Raw genomic sequence first — 22,080 nt, 5'->3', positions numbered from 1 at the left:
CATGTAAGAAACACCCTCTAAATTCTCTTCAAGACTGACAACTAAGAATGGACAGCAATATTCTTTTCTCAGAGAACAGAGCTGTTTATTAAAATGTATTTAATGTATGAACTGAAGTGCTAATTATGCATCCATTCTCTAGTGACATTTTGGATGACAGCTGTGTGGAACCAAGGAGGATAATATTAATACACTGTCTCTAAATCAATGAAAGCAAAAGAATCTTTGTGCTGTATTCTAGGACATTTGAGTGCCTTACTTCAAATCAATTGCAGAACATGAATGCACTAATTTTGTGTCGAGGAGCTGGAATGATTATTCTCCCAGTGTGAAAATAAGCCATCCTTTGATTAATCCGTAAAACGGCAAGGGGAAATGAAGCTAAGTGGCTAGCATGCCAGCCATGTGATTCCAGAGCAAAGACTGTCTATTTTTAATAGTAAATAGAAATTTAAGGAAATTGATTTTACAGTGAAGATGAGTTTTCTTAATATGGGCAAGATTTTATGTTCATTTAAAAAAAACTAGCATATACAAACAATTTATTTTTCTTAGAATTTATAAATATTGAAGTTATTACATGATACGCTATTGAAAACAGTACCATGACTTATTCAACTTAATTTTAATATAGGTTTATGGACTTTATTTTTAACTGAAAGAAAAACTAATATATTGTATTTTTAAATTCACTTGTAAAATTAACTTAAAAATTTTAATTTTCTGTGTCTTACTATTTTAGAAGTTACCATGGGGTGGATTTCCAATCCAGCTTGTCTTAATAATAAATGAAGATTATGTTGCGTAGGCAAAAGCAATCAGAAAGGGCAATGCACAGCTACTTCATTGCTTGTATTGCTAATTTTGTCAACTCTATTTACAGTTTCAATTGTGTTTTGGATTATGCACTTCTAAATTCAGCAATTTTAGGCAAAGTTGGAAATACTTTTTTAATATTTTAGATCAGAGAATTTTTTACCTTAATTACACATTTTAGAATCACCTGGTGAGTACTGAAAAAAATACCAATGTGCCCGTTATCACCCCAGGTCAGCTATATCATAATCTTTGAGGATAAGAACTGAGGGTGAGTTTTAAAGACTCCTGGGTGGCCCTCCTACCAGCTAAGGTTGGGAATAAGGTTTAGATATATACCTGCATTGGAGAGTGATGAGCGGCAGCCTATGAACTTAATAGGAATGGTCAAATCTGTGCCAGGTGTTTGCCATCTTGGAGGCAACACATGTTTTATGCAGACAGACCACTTTTAGAAAATTAGGTACTTTGTAAGTAAGCCTTGTGTTATGAAACCTGGCATTTGGAATTCACATTTAAAAAGCTAAATATTTAGTTAATGAAAATAGAATTTAGTCCCTTTTTGAACAACTGTGTGTGAAACAATTAAATCCCAGAGCTGATTTTGTCCAAAATTTATCCAGCAGATAGAGGGTCCACAAAAAATTATAGTCCACATGCATCTAACAGCTCTCTTTTTAAGACAAGAAAACTAGGCATAGGAAGGTTTTTAATCACTTTTTTTCTGCTGAGTTAATGGTGCAATCATTTTAACAAGAGAAGGGGAGAGTTGAGAGATCTATTGTCAGAATCTTGGGGTGAACAAAGAACACACAAAAAGTATATTCAATATGGTGTAGATTTATAATTGAATGTTGAAAACAGGAGCTGTTTTTAAAACACTAAGTACACAATGCAAATTATAAAGCTAAGAACACATTTTTCTTGCCTACGTGGAAACACACCAGCTATGGAAGTACCTACTCAGGAGATTGCTGCCTAAGGAAGTCTTTACATAATTTCCAGAGTTTGGGAAGATTTTGTGTTTATTAACAGAGGTCATGGATTTTTTAAAAAAAGATAATTGTTCTGAAATAAATGTAAAACACTTCATTTATTAAATAGATCATAGTTTATTGAGTGACTCAATAGGAACTGATAAAACTATGCCAGTTAAAAATGTAATTATAATTATTGATTATTTAAATAATGTCTTTGTATTAAACAAATGATTTAACCATATTGGTACCTTGTCAAACTTATAGCTTAGTTGGAACAGGTTGTGCCAAGAAAAACAAAAATAGCATAGACTAGATAGGTCAGTCTCCCTGGAGCCTATAATTATGCATGAAGATCTCAGGAGAAGGCCCCTCACACTCAGCTACGTGCAGGAACAGACAACAGACAGATATCCCAGGAGACAGGTCCAGTCCGGGCAAAGAGCTAAGATTCAGGCTGCTGAGAAGACTGGGAAGAGCAAACAAAAGAGACTGGGTGAAGGAGTGTTTCATAAGTTAGGGGCACAATTCTGCCCAAAACTGCCCTCACATCACAACCAGTGAGAAGTTTATGAAACCCCAGGCCACCCTTACTTCTAACCAGCTGGCCACGAATTTGGTGGTTCATACTGCCCCATCAGGTTTGATAATTTGCCAGAACGACCCACATAACTAAGTGCTATACTTAAAATCACAGTTTCATCATAGCAAAAGGATAGAAAGCAGAACAAGGCAAAAGGAGAGACACAAATGGCAAGGTCTGGGAGAGTCTCAAACATGAAGTTTTCGAAATCTTCAGGGCTGCACTATTCTCCCGGCACCCTGTCGTGTAACAGCAATTGAAGTATTGCCAACCAGAGAAACTCATTTAAACTTAAATGCTCACACTGTTTTTGTGCTTTCGTTCTGTTGGCATGATTGAATCATCTCCATCTCCAGCCTCTTCCCTTCCCCAGGCTGAGCTGGTATCACATGGTCAGAGCCCAATCCCCCTAATATCATGATTTGTCTGTTTGGCATGACTAGCCTCATCCTCAGTCATCTCATTAGCATGAATGATTGGGTGTGGTCAAAGGGATCCACTCTGGATCCAGTTGCTCCAAGAAATTCAAGGTTTAGAAGTTACCTCACAGTAACCAGGGACAAAGGCCAGCCTAGGTTTTTGCAGTGCAGGCGGTGAGATAAGAGCGCTCACCTGGGAGAGCAGACAGAGGCTCCATCCGGGCAAAAGGCCAGAGAGGAAGAGCTGGTTAAAAGCTAGTTTAACATTTTGCTGCACTTAAGGTCTGACTTTTTCTAACACCCACAACTTAGTGCTGGTCTGTGGATACACCCAGCTCATTTTTGTTCTCAAATATAGAAATAAGAGATTCAGGGGAATAAGACAATCAAATAACTACAAAATCAGTCTCTTCCTCTGTGAAGTTATGTCGCCAAGCCTGCCTTCTCCACTGATAAAGACTTTATTGAAATTCTTTGGGAAGAGAATTATTATTTTATATCAACATTCTTATTCTTCCTTCCATTATTTCTCATAAAGCCTTTATGTATATTACAAAAAAAAGTGTATGGCTGAACTCTGTAAGCTTTTGATTGATTCAGGATTTTATTTAGCAATAATAAAAGTATTTTTAAAATTGAAGTCAGACAAGGTTCTATATCATGTCCAATTATGATTCACTATATTTTTCTGTACCTTCCATTTTGGAAATCCTTCCTCTAGCTGGCATCTTTATGTCCTTTTTACTTAGATGAGATCTTAATTCCAAAGTAAGAAGATAGATACATATTTATTTAAAATTTTGAGAACCACTGGCCTATATTACTGGACAGCTACAAGATATATAGAAAGTGAAGAATAAAATATAAGTTTAAATTTTACATATGTAATTTATCAGTCATTAATAGATGGTAATTAGAAATGAAATGGTACAAATAGAGGCAAGTTATTATGAAATATGATCATCTGTAAAATGTGTAGGGTAAGGACTAAAACCAAATAATAATTTAAAAACACCACCACCACCAAGGCGAAGAGGTCTTATACTAATCACAGCGTGTTTGATTTACAGTGATTCTTAACATTCCAAATCATGGTAGCCTCACCTGGGAACATAGAAGCTTGTCAAAGTCACCCATTGGAAACTAAACTAATTGGAAAGCTATTCCTGGTGCAGCCTCAGGTTTGTTGGTCACTGTTTTTAACGTTCCTGGAGTTCACAATGAGAGACAGCAGTAATCCAGACAACCTAGATGTAACACCGAGGGTGACTTGTAAGACCACACTGTGTTCCGGCAATTAGGTGTATACATGAAGTATACGTGGTAGCATGAAACAAGAGTAAGTACAAAAATGAAAATGTGTTTAAAAAAATGGCCTTAAGATTTCCATACCAAAACTGAAAAAAGAAACTGGATTTAATTCCTGGCTTAAAAAATCCAGCCATGACCACAGACCCACATTACTTTGAATCAAATGAAAGATAATAGAGAAATATCAGTCACCAATTAGCAAGTCCACAGGTGTATTTCAGAATTTTACCCTCCAAAGTTTTTATAATTTTCCTTATTATAGATTATTCATATATTTGTCAACTGTCTTCCTAAATTTACCCATTCGTATTTTCAATATGTACTACTCTTAAAGCATTTATATTTGTTATCTATGTGAAGTTTGGACTCCAGAGTTAGTTGTTATTTATTTGTTTCATGGTTTAGGTGGCCAAATGGAAGCCTCTACTATTAAAAGCCAGTTTACGATTTTACCTAAAAACTTCTTCAAAGATTAAATGGATCTGGCTTATCAAACTTGGATGAGAATTTTGGTATTTAGGACAAATTGGCCAGTAGCAAGAGAGGCTCTTCTTAAAATGCACCAAAAGACCCAGCCTATCTCTGGTTGGTAACATCAGTACCAGAAATCATCATTATCTTTCTTAAGATGATTCAAAATAAGCAATCCAAGAAGCTAATCCATAAACCTTCACTAACTGTTAAAGAAATCAGAATTGTTCTTCTCAATACATTAATAAAGTGAAATCATTGATTTGCTAAAATTTAATGGGTACATAAATTTTGGGTATTTTGCACTTAAAACCTTAAATGGATTTGTCCTCCTGATTCCTTCTTCTAGTTGGCTCTGAGCCTATTTCTTTGCAAAAACAAGAAGACTTTCTCCTTTAGAGAAATGTATTTTAATATCTTAACTTCACCAATAACACTCCTTTATTTTCAGACCCAAAGTGAAAAACTCCAACTGTCTAGGATGAAATTAGGGATCACATCAAGTTAGGCCTAGCATGGAATTCCTTGCTAAGGTGTTTGGGTTTGATTTTGAATGTGCTGTAAGATTAATTGAATAGACCTAATCAATAGTATTTGGTACAGTACCTCTGGCTAGAAGGTGGACAAGAATAGAGTGTATGCATACACACACACACACACACATATAAGGAAATACATATATAAAACATATATAGTATATAATACTAATTACAATATATACTATTGCATATATATGTAATAGCATGGATAAAATTATAGAAAGGCACAAAAGGTGACTAGGTAACTAGCTTTCTGGACAACTGTGATAATGGCTTTCAGTGAAATAGGGTTAATGAGGATGGAAATAAATGGATGGGTTAAATATATATTAAGGAAGAAAAGACAAAGCTTGGTTATTGCGTAGGTCCATTGGGCAAAAAGAGAGATCGTTAAGATGCCAAGAGTTTGGGGTTGGTAACTAGATAGCTGGTAGGTAGTAGGATCATTTGCTGAATGGGAAACTTGGGAAGAGTATTAGGTAGTATGGAGGAAAAGTTTAATTTCGGAAAAAGTTGACTGGAGACACCTAAGGAGATCTCCCACAAGAAGCTAGATGAACATGTCAGAAGCTCAGAATGGTCTGTGACAGTTAAAATGTGTCATCAGTATGTAGATTAAGAGACTCACATTAGGGCTCTTTCAACAACAAAAAAGCAGGGTCAGAATTCAAATGCAGCCTTGGGGGCAAGACTCTTGGGACTCCCATTCAAAGTGATGGATCCATCTGGGGCTTCTTTTACAGGTACAAAAAATGTAAATATTTAAATATGATTAATTTCTTGAATAAATGACTACCAGGTGTCTGCCATGTGCTTCACAAGATTCTGAGTTAAGCATAGAGTGTTTAGATACGCTCAGCTCTTTGTTATTCTCCAAGTGGATTATCCCAAACGTTACTTTTCTGTAACAGGAAATATCTAGTTAAAAATTTGCAATAGTGTTAAAAGCTATCCATAAACTGACTGAATTTCCTGAGAGCATAAATGACGGTGAACTAGAGTTAACTCTTCTTGGAATGTAATTCACTATGTTCATCTGTGAAAACAGATGCTGCTCATGTATTTCTCCCTCAATAGTTTTCCTTTTTGCCATTTGCATCTCAAAACAATAAACTCATCAATTGCAAATAGTGACCACACAAATTGTGTGGATGAAATGGTTGAGCGATCAATATTTTTAAATGCTGAGTACAGAGCAGATAACCCAACCATCTACTTTGGATAAATGAACATCTAGATTTACACTTCAACAAATGTAGCTCATGCAGCCCATATTCTTGTTAACAAAATTAAAGCTATAATCTCACTCATTTAGCTAACTAATTGTTTTGTGGTTGGAATCACCAACTATTATATAATCCAAGGGAAATGAAATAAAATTAAGCCCAGTTATACAGGGAAGAAAGGGAAGGAAAAAGAAGTGATGGTCAGGAATTCTTTTAGATGGCAGGCGTAGTGGAAAGATGGTGAGACTACTAGAGAGAAAAATTCTGAGTTATGGTTTCCTCATCTTAAAAAGAAAGGCAACAGTAACACCTGTCTCGCAGGAAAATTGTATTTGCTAATAACATCCATAAAATGCCTAGCACTGGGCTTCCACCTTAGAAGAAGTGATGGTAATATCTTCATTTCTAAATAGGATAGATATTTTTTAATTATATAAGGAAAATGGATATTATTATATGAGTTAGAGCAACAACAATAAAAAATCTAACTGAACATATTTTCTTTGGGAATAAGTAGTCATAATAACATGTAAGTATATATTAGAAAGATGCTTTTACATAGAACCATATTCCTCAGAAAGATCAGAACAACAAACTTGTCTCAATGGCTTACAGCGAGCGTGCATTTTCATCAGCCTTGCTGAAATGCTCTTGAAATGACTGGCAAACCAAAACACTAGAAGCCTGTGGTAGTAGAGATTAACTTAGGTTTCTTACCATAGTTGGGGTTTTGCATAATGCTTCATAGTGTGCCAAAAATAAATAGCATGAGCCATACTCCTTTGTGGTGGTTGCTTAAAAGAAAAATTGAGGCTCTTTTTCAGATCTCAGAGATATAAACAACTAGCTATGCAAGCCTAGCAAAGTGTGAACGTAAGGCCTGTGCCCTCAATGATACTGATGATTCCTACATCTTTTCTCAACTAATCTTTCAAGTTAGTTTACTCAGAAGGTGGCATTCGAAACCTATTTTCAGAAAGAAAAACATTAAAAGTATACTTTCCAGGTACTTAAATAATGCCAACTTTTCCTAAATTGGCTACTTCTTCCTACGCTTCATTTTTTTCCCCTAGTAACCTCAACATTTACAGTACATCTGGAACAGTCAGAGAAGACTGTTTTGCAACTTTAAAAACCATCCAGATTTTTCTCTCCTACTCGGAATGCCCCCCACAGCAGCTGGCCCCCTGGCAGGAGTGAGAGCACTTGGAGAAATGCACACCGCTTAACAGTGCTGATTCCGCTGACAGCGGAGCGCTTGCCTGAGTGCAGAAGCTTTTCAAGTCACTGGAGTAACATTTAATGCACCAGAAGAGTTACCTGGGCAACCTGCACCTCTTTATCAAAGTAAGATGTTCCTCGATGATGCTTATTACCATGTAATGAAGATGCACTCTATGGCATTCTGTAAAACTTGACTCAACTAGGTAAAAAATAATCAGTGTGAGTTATAAAATTAGAGGTGGAGTAAGTTTTAAAAGAAATATTGAATGTGGGAAGAGAGGGTGGGTAAGGAGGACTGGGGAGAGTAATGAGGGGAAAACAGGGACAGCTGTAATTGAACAACAATAAAAAAGAAAAAAGAAATATTGATATATTTCAAATATGTGCAACACTCTAACCTAATTGCTAACAATGTGTTTCTGAAGAAGAGTCCTGTTTTACTCATTTTGTATAATTGATTCTAGTTAGTGATATCATTTACTTATTTATATGTGCTTTACAAATATTTATGGTGTTCTTACTTTGTATCTGTCACCTTGAAAGGTCTCTTCCTTTGTAAATCTTAGAATTCAGTTTAAGAAACAAAGCCAGATGATGAAAGTAATTAATACAGGAAAGTCTTTAAAGAAAATGAGTTCCCTTAAATAGGTTAAACAGTGTCTGAATTCTTAGTTATGTTACATATTTGCTCAGAAAAGTATTTCTCTGAGATGAATAAATCTAGAGTTCAGTCCAAGTTCAGCTGAATGATGGAAGTTAGTAGTAGCACCCTTCTCTAGGCTAGCCCCAACATTCTCTTCAAATATCAACTATAATTGAGCTGTAATCTGTGAAATTTCACGTTAGTTTTGTCCTGCGATCTCCTTAAGGCTCATTGAACTATCCTCATATACAGGGCTAAGTACAATGACTGGCAGGAGATCTTTAGTAAAGAATAAAAAAAGAAAAAGTTTGCTTTCTGAATGCTTTATGTTGCCCCCTTTACTTCTTATTTCATATACAAATGGTACATTAAAATCCGAATTAGGAACTCTAGTATTGGCGGGAACTTGATTGAGTCACTTAAGTTCTCATATCCTCATTTGCTATTTCCAGATCCACAATTCTGGAAACCATTTCAGTAATTTCAACTTGGCAGACAGTTGTTTTTCACCTTCTCTAAGCAATAGCTTATTTATTTGCTCAATTCACATGCCTAGTCTAGCTAGTGCTTCTCACACGACACTGATCCTGAAGTTGAGAGGACCTCACTTCCTTTATCGTTTTTCAGAAGGACACAGGACGATTCTCTCTAAATTTTTGCAATGATTTTTTTAAATAACATCCTAGAATACCTCATGGGAATAGACACCATTGGCCAGGACTCCAAATTTTTCATGAAGCCCTAAAATATTCTAAATCCACCTTGTCTGCTGAATAGGAGAATCCTAAGAAGACAGATATATTCTCAATGCATTCCTGGGCCTTTGTAACTTCAAATTTTAGAAAATTCCCATTATGAAGACCTTATAGTAACGTATCTCTCCCTTTGGGTTTTTTCCGTGTGTAAGCTTCCATGGTAGAGTCAAGTTAAGATGCTTTTAGATTTCTAAGAATCACTTCTATCTCTGATACTTAGTGTGTAGTGAAGAAATCTAAGAGCTTGTGGTGAGCAATGAGGGGCAGGCTGACAACGTGAGTTTTCGTGTCACACGGTGTGACGACAAAAAAACACTCGGCGCAGATCAAAGACCAGACACGGAACTCACTGAGACGAGCTCGCGTGTACTATCATATGATGGTATGTGTGGCTATCCTCTCCATAAACATATATCAGGAAAATTATAGAGCAAGGAAATTTGGCACCAATAGAAATATTTTCCTAAACTCAATTCACTGCCCATTATTGACAACATGTACACAGTGGACACAAGGTCTGAATTAAGGGAACTAAATCCTTGCTTTCCTCTACTAAAGGTAAGGAATTTTAGAAAATCTAAAACTCACTTTGCGTGTGTAGAAATTCATTTTGGCTGACTTTCTGGTTACAATTATGGTAGACTAATAGTTGTCCCCTTTTCCTAGGAGGAAAGAGCGTAGTATTAATTTGCATATACACAGAGATCTAAAGAGAGCACATTTTTTGTGCAATGAAACATGTTTTTATACCTTTTTGTAATGGGATTCCACTATGATTGTTTCGTTGAATCCAGCAGTAACTATTTTAGGTACATAGCTAATTAAACCTCTTGAGTAAGAAGTCTGACTTCAACTCTCTAAGAAATATCTAAGATTTCTAGTGATAAAGCTTTTATAGTTAATATTGAATTTCTTCAGCTCAGTTGTTACTGCTTTCAAGGTTGTCACTGGAAGCTCTTTCTGTCTCGTAGTTCCTAGAGTTAATCATTCATTTATGTAATCTTTCATTGCATTCAGTGCCTATTAAGCACTGCATTTTCTCAAGGCACTTGGGATATACCAGTGAACAGTGACACTTCCTATTTTAATGTTGGCCAACAGTTAAGAAATGTAAGCTTTTAGTCCATCAATTAGCTGTCTGATAAAGTCAAGTAAAGCCAAGTCAATGAGTTCATTTTAAACACGTATTCTGCAGCAAGACCCCAGGATTATGCTGGTTTAACAGTTCTGACAAATCTAGGCCTAGACGTGGCCTGTGTTGCTGTCACTCCGCTCGAGGTCGATTCACTATTTCGAAGAAGCTACCAGGAGCACAGAGCATCTGAAAAGGACCCAGATCTTCCATACCCTGGGAAAACTTGCAACCTGTATTATCTCAGCTCCTAAAACTCCGTGGACTGCAACCTTGAGATCTCTAACACGCTAGAACAAAGGAAGCCAAAAGCGGTGCATTCCCTTTGTTAACAACAAAGCAGGGTAGATTTTACCACTAGAAGACAAGGACATGGACACATTCTTGATGATTCATAGACAAAGCATAAAATTTACATGGCATAAAGTTCAGGACACACTTTCAAACTTGTAAGCAAAAATTCACTTTCCATTCTAGTGCATCAAAAAGAGTTTTATTTAAGTCCAGTCAAGTACATACATAAAATTCTTCTCTGAAATGTCTGTGTTGAGAAATTCGGGCAGCTCGGGCTGAATTCTTTCCCGAAGAGATTACTTCCGAAGGAGCAACACCCGCGATCTCCCGCAGAGGAGACAACAGGATCTACGGCAGGGTCTCTGTAAAGGCCCAGAGTGTGGCCAGTTCAGGCTTTGCAGGCAGTCAGTCTAGTCTGCATCACAATGACTCAACTCTGCCTCTGTAGAGCGAAGGCAGCCAGAGACAGTAGGTTAGTAAGCAATCAATCGTGTCTGTTTTCAGTAGAACTTTATTTATAAAAATAGGCAGCATACCAGGGCTGGCTCACAGGCCATAGGTTGCCTGGTCTAGGTAGGTCTCTATTCTGAGTACGGGTAACATTTCTTACAGTTACTTAGGCTCTTACTTCTAATTTATGCCCTATCACACATTGAAATAAGCACGAGCAGGTAACTTCAGTGAAAAACATAAATTTTTCATTTATCATGATATCATTTGTAATAAAAATGTCCTGATGAAGGAAATGCTTAAAACCCCGAAGTTCACCCATGTACATGCTATTTATTTCTACACTAATAAACTTTTGATTATTTTTCTGTATTGTAGATCGTTATTTATTGCCCTATAGTATAGTGAGTGCGAGTTAAATTTTCCTTACTGTTTTTGCTAGAGATATTCTTAGTTGTACTTGAACTGCCTGGGGGCATATACCCTACATCAGTTGGCCTCAGTCTGCAGCGATTTTCCAGGTGATATTGTCATTACCACCACCTTTTACATCAGCTATCAATGTCAGTGTGTCTCTTTTAAGTAATCCTTTTTCTTACGCCATGCTTCCTCCCACCATAGCCCCATGCATGAAATCTGCTCTCTACAAAAGAACTACATTCTGTTTGAAAGACCGGGATAACCTAGTTTCTGGAATCACATAAGTCACCACAAACCCATTATTAAGTCCTTTGCCCTTTGAAGGAGGGCTGTATTTCTCTTCTGTGGGCATAAACTTTGCAAAAGCCATTTTCCACAATACTCAAAAGCTTGCTTGCTTATTTTTTATGTTTTGGCTACATTCCAAAACATTAAGGTTACTGAAAGTCTGATTAATGGGTAAATGAAGAGTTTTCCTAGAAAACTAATACCTCTTTATTTTCCAACTTCTTTATTTTGAAAAACTAATATGAGATTTTTTTTCTTTACCGATTTTGCTACTTAAAATATACTCTACTCCATATCCTGCTTATTTCTGACTATCTTTGTCTAGAACAGTTTTGTACAATGAATCTCATCCTGGGACTCCAGAAAAATCACCTAGAAGAGCATTTGTAAAATGCCAAATCTTAGGTCCCACCCTATGGAGTGTTCTAGTCTTTTGGTTGGGGATACATAGAACAGGCAGTAGTCATTTTTGGTTCTGTTTCATTTTAAGATTCCCAGGTGATTCTCACATTAATAAAGACCTAAGAACCACTGGTTTTCTTTCTTTTTTTATATTTTTTATTTATTTTTATTATATTTATAAGGGGATAAATGGTAATGGTTTTCTACACCCAATTTCTTTTGGGAGTCTACCTAAAGGGTTAAATATGGAGTGGGTTACACTAATAATCCTCTTGCTCTGTTGTGGTGTAGAAACTTAACACAATAAATGTGAGTTATCCAAGAACTTCACCTTTCTCTTCTTGAAAAAAAAAAATGCCCTGCAAGTTGAATTCCAAGTGGCTGCTTTTCAAAATACATACATTTGGATTATCTCACCATGTGGAACATATAGTAAGGCTTCAGCTGTCAGTGTTGAGATCCTTTATTCTCCCTTCTTGGGTTGACTATTGTGTCTTAAATGATTAATCTTGATGATTCTGAAGCCATGTGGACGTTATTATCTTTCTCTTGTTCATAGCACCAGAAGAATGGGCCACAACCCGCTCCAGCCTGAAGGCACCACCGCCAAGGTCAGCCAGAGGGGGATACAGGGAGCACCCCTATGGTAGATATTGAAGGTCCTCCTCCCCCGTGACCTCACATCAAAGACAATTCATAGCCTGTGGTCTCCACAAAAACAGCAACAAGACAAGTAATAGTCCTTTCTTTTTTCCTATTCTAGGGATAACTTCTCATGATTATTCCCATATAGTTCTTGTATTTCCCCTATAATGTTGGCGTGACTTTGACACTAGTATTTTACAAAACGGACTAAAAGAGACATTGGCAAGCATTGTCTATAAACCATTCAGTAGGATGATATTCTCTTGGTTGTTTTTCATTGTTGTGTGTAATCTTTTTTTTTCTTTTTTCTTTTTACTTTTTTTTTTTTAAAGAAAGAGCATGAATCTGTTAACAGATTTTTGAGTCTCAATCAACTAACAAAAACGTTGTTTAGGGTTGCTAAAAGACTGTAATATGATTTTTGAACTAGCTGATAATAAAGTTGTAGATAAGATGTTTTAACCTGTCTTTTAATATTTGTTAGTTAGATGAAGATGTTTGATATTAAGTTTGTAAATTTAATTTTAAATGCTGTTTTAATGGGGTTGAAAACAAGCAGCTACTGTATGTATGTAGCTAACTGAATTTGTTCAGTGTTTTAACCTGTATTTGTTAAAAAAGAAAAAAAACACACATAAAGTTCCATGTGTAAGCTTCTCTAAATAGGAAACCACAATTTGTCAAATATGTTTGCCATAATTTGTCAATAAAGCTGAAAACTTTTGTAAAAACTAAATTTGGAATTACTTGTTTTCTAGCTTTAAATGTCTGCTTTATTTCTTCTTCAAGAGATGCCTAAAATGTTTTCTATTTAAAAATTACAAAAATGAACCCAAGCTTGTTTTAAGATATTTGTGTAATACTTAAAAAATGTATTAATAACTTATGGTTGTTAAATAATTTAAAAGTTAACAAACTAAACTGTTACATGAATCATGGTTAGTAAGCACTAATGTATAACATGTTAATGGAAAAAAAACTGGATTTAGAAAAATAAATGGATTTTAAACTATCCTCTAAGCTTTATCTTGCTAAACACAAATTCTGATTGACTTGTTTGCATTAGCATGTCTCTCGTGAGAAAGAGTAATGGAGTATAAAGAGGTAAGATTACCACTTACCACTGTCTAAATGCCTAGTTCTTCAACCTTTGAGTTTCCCCGCACATTAAATATCCCATCCAACATGTAAGCATTGCGTAGATTCACTTTATTGTTTTCACTCAAAGGAGTGCGTGGACTTCATTTGCGTAGTTGATAACAATTTGTTTTGACAAACAAATCATCAGTGTCACTGGCCAGTTGTTGCTATTCAACCTCAAAAACTTTATTTGTAATTTTCAGTGCTAAATATCACCGCCCTTGAAGGCAGTTTAGAGGGCTGATATTTCTTTTGAGACTATCAGACTTGATGGCTGATGATTATTAAGGAAATATGTCGCAGGACTCAAAGGATGACTAAACGTTAAACAGGTAACACTAATAGTAACTCTGTAATTTTGCATATGCAACAGTAATGTTAAATATTCTCAGTTATTAAGTTCCTGATAGTTAAAAAAGTAAACCTACAAAAACATAACAAATAGGTCTATAGGTTATTAAAACAACTAATTAACATTAACTAGAGGCACCAAAATTATTTTACAATATATAACCCTCAAGTTAATAAACAGAACTAAAATTAACAATAATAGTAATGCAACTCTTGCTAACATCAAACGTAAGCTAAATTTTGATGGAAAAAAGAAAGAACGTGAAAGACTTGATGGTAGGGATGAATGCCAAAACTGTTAATCTTTTCAATACAGTTTTTTTGTTGATGGTGGCTTTTGTCGATGTGATTGGTTTACTTTTTTGCTGCTAACCAGCTTAGGCATATTGCTGTTCAGTTTTTGCAGCTGGAGTTGCATGCTGATAGTTTTATGAAGTGTGTGTCTGTCATCAATTAAAATTGTAAATATTTGCCTTTCACAAATGTTATTTAGTTATATTTAATTTTCTTTTCTTATTCTTTCTCACTATTTCAGGTACCCACAAGCAAAGAGCATGTAATTGAATAGCAGAAGTGATGGACTAAGAAGGATAGAGGTAAACTCATTTTTTTAATCTCTGAAATAGATAATCTTCACCAACGTGAACCATGGCACTGAACTGTGACACCAAATGCCACTTGTTGAAAACAGAAGAGGTTTAGATTGTTGTCAAGGAACTGAGTTATTTTTATCTTCTTTGAAATAAAGTGATATAACTTGGTATTTACCTGACAAGATTTTTGAGCTTATCCAGAAACTTGTCAAAGGAAACATGAATTAGTAGTTAATATTCTGCCCTTTGCTGTGAACTACCACATATTACCTCCCCTTAACTTCCGACTAAAGAATACTAAAACCTTTACTCTGCAGATGTAAGAGAAGGAAATCACAATTATTGGCTTAGGTGGACGGACGGCAAAGGGGACCCCATAATCAACCCCTCAACTACCCCTTGTCAATGAGATAAAATTTAGTTACATTAACATTTATTTGGTCAAATAAAATAACTAAGCTTACCATTATTTTCCCCATTCATCCCACTGGGTTTATCAATAAACTTGTTTTTCATCTGCCATTCTATTTGATTCAGCAAATATTTACTGAGTACAAAGCACTATTGGAAATTGAGATTTGATTTCTGTACACAAGGAGTTGGCAACTTTCAGCCAATAAAACTCTGACTGAAACGAGTGCAAGGGCAGTTATGAAATCCACAGACAGACCTGACCATTCAGAGAATCGAAAAGGCCTCGCCAGGATATTTGAAACAAGGTAAACCCCAAGTCTTCTCCTTCTGGGCCTGGGCCTCTTTTTACTACACAAATATCCAAATGTCCGCAATGCAGTGGAGCCTGAAAGGCCACAGAAGAAATATGAAAGAGCCTGCATATTCCTTAGGACTGGAAGCAGGGCTGAGGCAGGGGAAGCCTGGAGCTAAAGGGGTAGCCAGTTCATTGATGAGGAAGAGAGCGCCATCTGGTGAATGGAGTGGGTTGTGCCAGTTCAGAAAGCGAGAGGGATCCTGAGGACCACGTTCCTAAAAGCAGAGGGAAAGCAAAGCCTGGAGAGGCGGGGTCCAGGTCCCTCACGGTTGTCCCTGAGAACTGTGTTAAATTATTTGGATTTCATTGGAACAATAAAAGGAAGCTGATGTAGGTTTGAAGTAAAGAATCAATTGGAGATATCCCCCTGAGAAAATTATCCCAAGTAACTCAGGCAAATATCACATTTAGTCAATTTTATAATTACTAACGCCTCTTCATCTGAGATAGCTTTTCTAAAATTCAAATTGTCAAAATAACTGTTTAATACTGTGTGTTGACAAGGAACTGAGTTATTTTTATCTTCTTTGAAATAGACTGATATGAGTTGGTATTTACTATAACGAAATTACTCGGTTCTACCACTGTATGTGCTTCAATTCATCAACTGCCTTTGTTAAGTTGCAGAAGGAAAAAGTTATAGAAAATACAGTTTTGAAATCTTATTTATCAGTAATATTCCATATCTGACTTAACTCTTTAAAAAAGTTACTGTTTTTATCAGCTAAGGGGACAAAGAATCTCTAATCCAGATATGCTGCATATTCTTCTCCTGTCATCCCTTTTAAACAGACTTGATTTCGTAAAGCAATAAAAGAGAAACCAGAGTTTGTTACTAGTTGATCAATAGGCTTTTGTGTTCACTTAATTATCTTATCGTGGAGATTGCTGTGTTCCAGTCCTCCAGCTCTCTCACCATCAGACTCGGGCAGGGCCATCACAGCAGAAACACCGGAGCTGAACAAGAGAAGAGAATGTTCTTGGCTGTTGAGTTTAGAGTCAGAGTTTTTAAAGCTCAACGCAGTGATTTGTGAGAAAGAGGATTTTGAGTTTCAAAAGGATGCATTTTTAGTGGGCTTTAAGTAGGACATACATTGTTTGAGTTAACTGTAGGTGTAAAAGACTCCCATCCATAAATAAACAAATAGATAAATAAATAAATAAATAACTGGCCCCACCCCCCTGCCTCTATACATCTTCAAGACAAATATTGTCCAGGCTGAGAAGAAAAATTAAGAGGCAGCAATAACTAAGGTTTTAGTGTAAGATATTAGTGTGGCCTCGAGTATGAGTTCTGCGCACTACATCCATTATCCAATAAAAGCCTGAGATAGTTTTGGAACACAAAGGGGGCCTTTGTCTACAGAGGAGGCTCAGGAGGCAGCAAGGCTCACAGAAACCCCCCCAAGTCAGTGTGTTACAGGTGCGACCTTGTAGACGAGTGTTTCTATAGAATGTTTTTGCGTGCTGCCAAGGGTGAATGAAACAGGTGTGGCAGAGAGAGCTGCACGCACAGTCACCCTCGCCGAGGGAAGGCAGGGGAGGGCACAGGAATCTCGGCCTGGCCCACCCCTGACCCAGGTGTACCAGTGGGTACTGAGAAGGTAAGATCAGCGGCTCGGCTCCCTGCCACTAACACCTCCCCAACTTAAATGCAGTCAGGAACGAGATAGGGAAGCAGACATCTCTGAGTTAACAGAGGAACTCCTGACCAGAATTAATCTGAACTGGCTGGGGTTATTTTTCTCCGCCTGGCCATATGGGAACTTGAGAATGAAACCGAGTTGAGGTGTAGAAAAATATAATTATATATGCATTGCAGTCATTTATTGCATAACTTGTCTAACTCTTAAAATAATCCGAAGTGAATACAGTAGGTTTCTCTGGCAACAGGGAATGAGAATTTTCCAAAGTTAGTGGCCTCTCAGCAAAATCGGTTAATCGAATGAAAACTGTTCAGAGTGGCCCTAACTAATGACCATCTGCCCAGTTAGAGGGTGCCTTCTTCCCCGGTCAGTATCAGACAATGATGCGGGCTCCCACTTGGATGCCTTCGTGACATCACATCTGCACCCACCAACTGCAAGGTGCTGGCTCCCAAATATGGCAGAGCAGGTATTTTCCCAGTTCGAGAGCCAGTGCCCACACCAACATTCTCACGTCTGACGTTCACCCTGAGCAAGTCATACAGACCTGCATGGCAAATTAAAGTTCTGAATTAGAGTGCATTGCATCCAAGTGCAGTGGAAGTTTTCCGTGGCCACGCTCCGTACGTTCTGTCAGATAATGCTGTAACTCTTGCTGCATTGGTGGCCCTATGACAAGGAACTTACCAAACATTGCAGGGAGCTAGCTTGGGCGCTAAACCAAGTATTTTAAATAGTGATAATAACACTAATAAGTAATAAAGTCTTTGTACCTGCTTATATTTGTCCAGCAAAAAGGTTTTCTACACTTATGTATGATTAAATCAGAATTAATTTGTTGCCAAGTAAGAGACCAGAGCCCGGGGTGTCCAACCTTTTGTTGTCTCTGGGCCACACTGGAAGAAGAATTGTCGTCTTGAGCCACACATTAAATACATTGCTACACGTAATCACACAAAAACCTCATAATGTTTTAAGTAAATCTATGATTGTGTGCTGGGCTGCATTCATAGCCATCCTGAGCCACACACAGCCCACAGGCAACTGGTTGGACACCTCGTTCATAGTGCATTTAGGTCTCATTAGTAATATTTAGATAATTTTTACATTTAGTATATTAATGGAACTAAGGTCGTTTAGCTTAATAACAATTGAAGCACCAACCATTTTTAAATAAATTTAAAGGCTCGTATTAAAGGTTCTTATTAATTCTGTTATTGACAGAATGATATATTAAATGTTCTCATTAATTCTTTTAAAAGAAATTGTTTTTAAACTATATTATTACAATGTCACTCTTGTTCCTTTAGTTCTCTACTATTTCTATGTCTCTTGGTTAATGTCATATACAAACTTGTAGGGTTTTGGGGGTTTTGTGCTTTTTAAAGGGACTAGAGAACAGTGATAAATAGTCTGATTTCACTGAATAAATATCAAATATCAGTTTCAGTATCAAAAGGCCACCTGCTACTAAAAACGCCATCTGTTTGACATTCCTGCAGGTACCACGGGAAGGTTTAATTTTTACTGCAAAAAAAATATGTAGTAAATAATTGTAAATATCCAGTTGTATGGTAATTGACAAAATTGATGACATGATTTCTGCTTGGTTTGATGGCAGAGTATTAATAATGGTAAGAAAAATAATACTTGGGCCATCTGTTTTATGAACATACATGCCTAGAAAGGTACTAGAATTTTCACATAAAAACTCACAGGAAACATCTGTAATCTTACAAGCTTGCAGAAGAAGTACAATTAACCACATTTTGTAGAAGTTGAAATTTGTAGTTTTAACTAGTGTCACACATCCTATATATAGCAAAACCAATAATATAAAGCAAAGTTTGACAACCCACGCATTTTCCAGAATTCTATGGTTGATTTCCAACTTTTAATGAATTTGAGAAGACAATCTAAAATTTTAAATAGCCTTAACATAATTCCTCTTCTGGAGCAATATGATGAATTATGACTAAAAAATTTACAAAATATTTTAACTTCAAGTGCATCTTAACTTTGATTTTTCCTGAGATTTGTCATCTTTCAAAAGCTATGATTTCATCATAAAAATGTAGATGAAAGTATTCTACATTTGTTACAAAGCATGACTACAGTTTTGTAGAACAAATTCATTCATTCAGAATATAAATTCTATTTTGACGCTAAGAAACCCACATAATTAAATAAGCGTGAAAAGAATTTCAGTCCTTTATTCTTCATCCTATAGATTAGAATTCTGCTTTAACATATGAGGCTCAATTTCAAATGAGAAATGTCTCCACATAACCATGCAGTCATGTGCTAAGAACACAAGTTAAGGTATCACTCAGTGTTAAATACTTAAAGCATTTCCTGTTGCCCGTGTAATGTGCAGCATCTTTCTCAACATCCTAATGCCCTATTAAAGCATCTGAGTCACTGGGCAGATAGCTGTTTTTCGACTTGCAGACATCAGTCTTCCATACCATCATGAACTTTAATTTTCTAGTCTTATTACATACAATTTATTAATTCCTTCTCGAGTAATTACTTGCAGTGAGGAAAAAAGTTCACTGTATTTGATATGCTGTCCTATACCTCAGTCTCTTACACTTCCTTGTGAGAGGAATTGAGAAAACAGGAGGGGACATTGTCAGATTCATACACCACCAGATGCTTTAACAACAGCCAGCTTATCTGCCTTTATCAAAACACACACACACACACACACACACAGAGAATGAGCCACTTTAAAAAACTGGTAACAAATCACTAAATACTAACTTTCTTTAAGGTTCTGCTCCACTGTGATTCATACTTCACAGTGGGATATAATGAATGGTCTGTTTCTGAGAGATATTTGGAGATTCTCAGATCCTCTTCTTACGACCTCTCCAGAAGCAAATTTCACCACTAGACACAGGTTTCCAACCTCTGTGTAGTCTCTCAAGATCACTCTCTCAGTAGGAAAATGTTCCTTCCGCTCTGTCTCATTCTCTGTCTGCCCTAGCACAGGTGTTCCACATGTCCTATATTCGAACCTCTTAGCCTGCCTTTTCTGAGACATTTTCAACTTCTCTGGTGGTACATCTTGCCGCTCTCTTTCCAATGTCTTCTGTCATCGGCCCTACTGCACACAGGGATGTGAAAAGACAAAGAGAAAGGCCATCCACGACTGTGGAGAAAGGGGCACTGTGCAACCTATTCAGCAGAACCCTGGATTAGCAACGGTTTACTGTGTTAATTACAGAAGCAATGCATGTTCACCGTAAACCCAAAAGTATCAAAGAAAAGCATCACATTTAATTAAAACAGAAATAACACCTGTTTGCATTTACATGTAATCTACCAGACACAAAATCTTGATTTCTTAGCTAAAAAGTGTAAGGGAGTGCAATAGGTGAGAAAATATCTACAATTAGTCTAAGTTCTTCATTTCAAAATATAAACCTTAAAAGAGAAGTAAATAAACTTGAAAGAAGTAAACTTACTTGTGGAATTCACTAAGACCAATGCAGAAATATCTGTGACTACAGTGAAGCCGATGTTACGATGTTAAATGTCTTTAAACAGGGAAGATTGTATTTACACGTTTCATAAAGATAATCTTCATAATAGAATTTATGTTGAATTTTTAAACTGTTCATTTCAACTTTCCTGTTGGCGGGATTAAGGAGAGAAATGTATTTATTGACCAATTAGATAATTATTTAAAACTAATATTAGGTATGCTGCTTAATGTTTCAGCTAAGCCAGTAATTGTTACAAGAAGTAATGCCACATTCTACCAGAGAAACTTTTCTGGAATTCTTTTCTATCCAATAAGTTCAAACAAAGTACATATTGGTTTAACTTATAAAAAACCTTTTTTAACTTCCAGCAAATAGTATGTCAGAACAGCTGGTTGAATTGGTGGGTTTTTAAAAAATCTTTCTTTAAAGATTTTATTTATTTTTAAAGAAGGGAAGGGATGGAGAAAGAGAGAAACATCAATGTGTAGTTGCCTCTCACACACCCCCTACTGGGGACCTGGCCCACAACCCAGGCATGTGCCCTGACTAGGAATCAAACCAGCAACCCATTGGTTTGCAGGTCGACATTCAATCCACTGAGCCACACCAGCCAGGGTGAATTGGTGTATTTTTTTTTAGGGGGGGGAGGGTTCTCTTTGTGACATATATAAAGTCTCCTTTTTATTACAAAAATAATCCACAATAAGGTTTAAAAATAGAATGTACAATGTAAATATATAATCTAAAAATCAAAATCTATAATCCTCCTCAAAGATAACTGTTAAGATACTCGCTTGTATTCCTCCTAATTTTCTTTCTCTCCCTTTCCTTTTTCCATTCCCTAGTTGCTTGTTACTTCTTTTTTCACTTGAAATGGGATTCTGCCATATACACACATGCAGAAGGGAGACAAATTTTGTTTCTTTGTGACTTCATACCCATTTTCATAAGGTTATTTGTGTGCAGAGGATTCAAAAGAAAAGTCAAAGTTACACTCTGAAACTTTAACCCACACTACATGCTCTAGAGTGTAAGCAAAGTTCCTCTAAGTTTTCCAGCTTCAGTTTTCTTATAGGTAAAATGGGGATGATAACAGCACCTACTAATAGATTTGTGAGGTATAATGTAAAATCACGTGGGTATGTGCAAATCCTCTGTAAATTTATAACATTCTTTCCCCAAATTATTTTTCCTTGACTGAACATTTTTATACTTTAAGATATCTTCTTGGTGTATATAAAATCTATAAATAAAAACTATACAACCCATAAAAGTTTCATATTACTCAAATCAATTTGCAACATAGACACTTTAAAAGTATCATTTACTAAAGTATGCAATTAATATAGACTTTAGAACACAGTTGTAAAAATGTTCCTCGTTGTATTCATTAGCAAGCATATATTGTATATCTTCATAACAAGAATTATATGCTTATACACAATAATCTTAAGAATTTGCACATATATTGTTCACACTCAAATAGAGCTCA

At 36.2% G+C, this 22,080-nt stretch overlaps 1 protein-coding gene across 3 annotated transcripts in view; it reads left to right on the top strand.

Moving 5' to 3' along the window:
* Positions 1-22,080, top strand: part of KHDRBS2 (KH RNA binding domain containing, signal transduction associated 2) — a 544,593-nt gene that overhangs the window by 506,604 nt on the left and 15,909 nt on the right. For 2 of the 3 annotated variants that reach the window (XR_008425555.1, XR_008425556.1), the window contains exons 9-10: positions 12,510-12,683; positions 14,622-14,682. Coding sequence is in view for 1 of the 3 variants with exons in the window: in XM_024576649.3 (XP_024432417.1) it covers positions 12,510-12,607 (98 nt within the window). In the remaining 2 variants the exon portion in view is untranslated. Of the gene's footprint in view, positions 1-12,509; positions 13,609-14,621; positions 14,683-22,080 lie in introns of those variants that run through there. The other variant, XM_024576649.3, reaches the window with a different exon arrangement.

This window comes from Desmodus rotundus, chromosome 11, assembly GCF_022682495.2.
Source record: "Desmodus rotundus isolate HL8 chromosome 11, HLdesRot8A.1, whole genome shotgun sequence".
Classification (NCBI taxonomy): Eukaryota; Metazoa; Chordata; class Mammalia; order Chiroptera; family Phyllostomidae; genus Desmodus; species Desmodus rotundus.
Note: the sequence above shows the minus strand (reverse complement) of the source record. Positions and strands in the feature narration are given on the sequence as shown.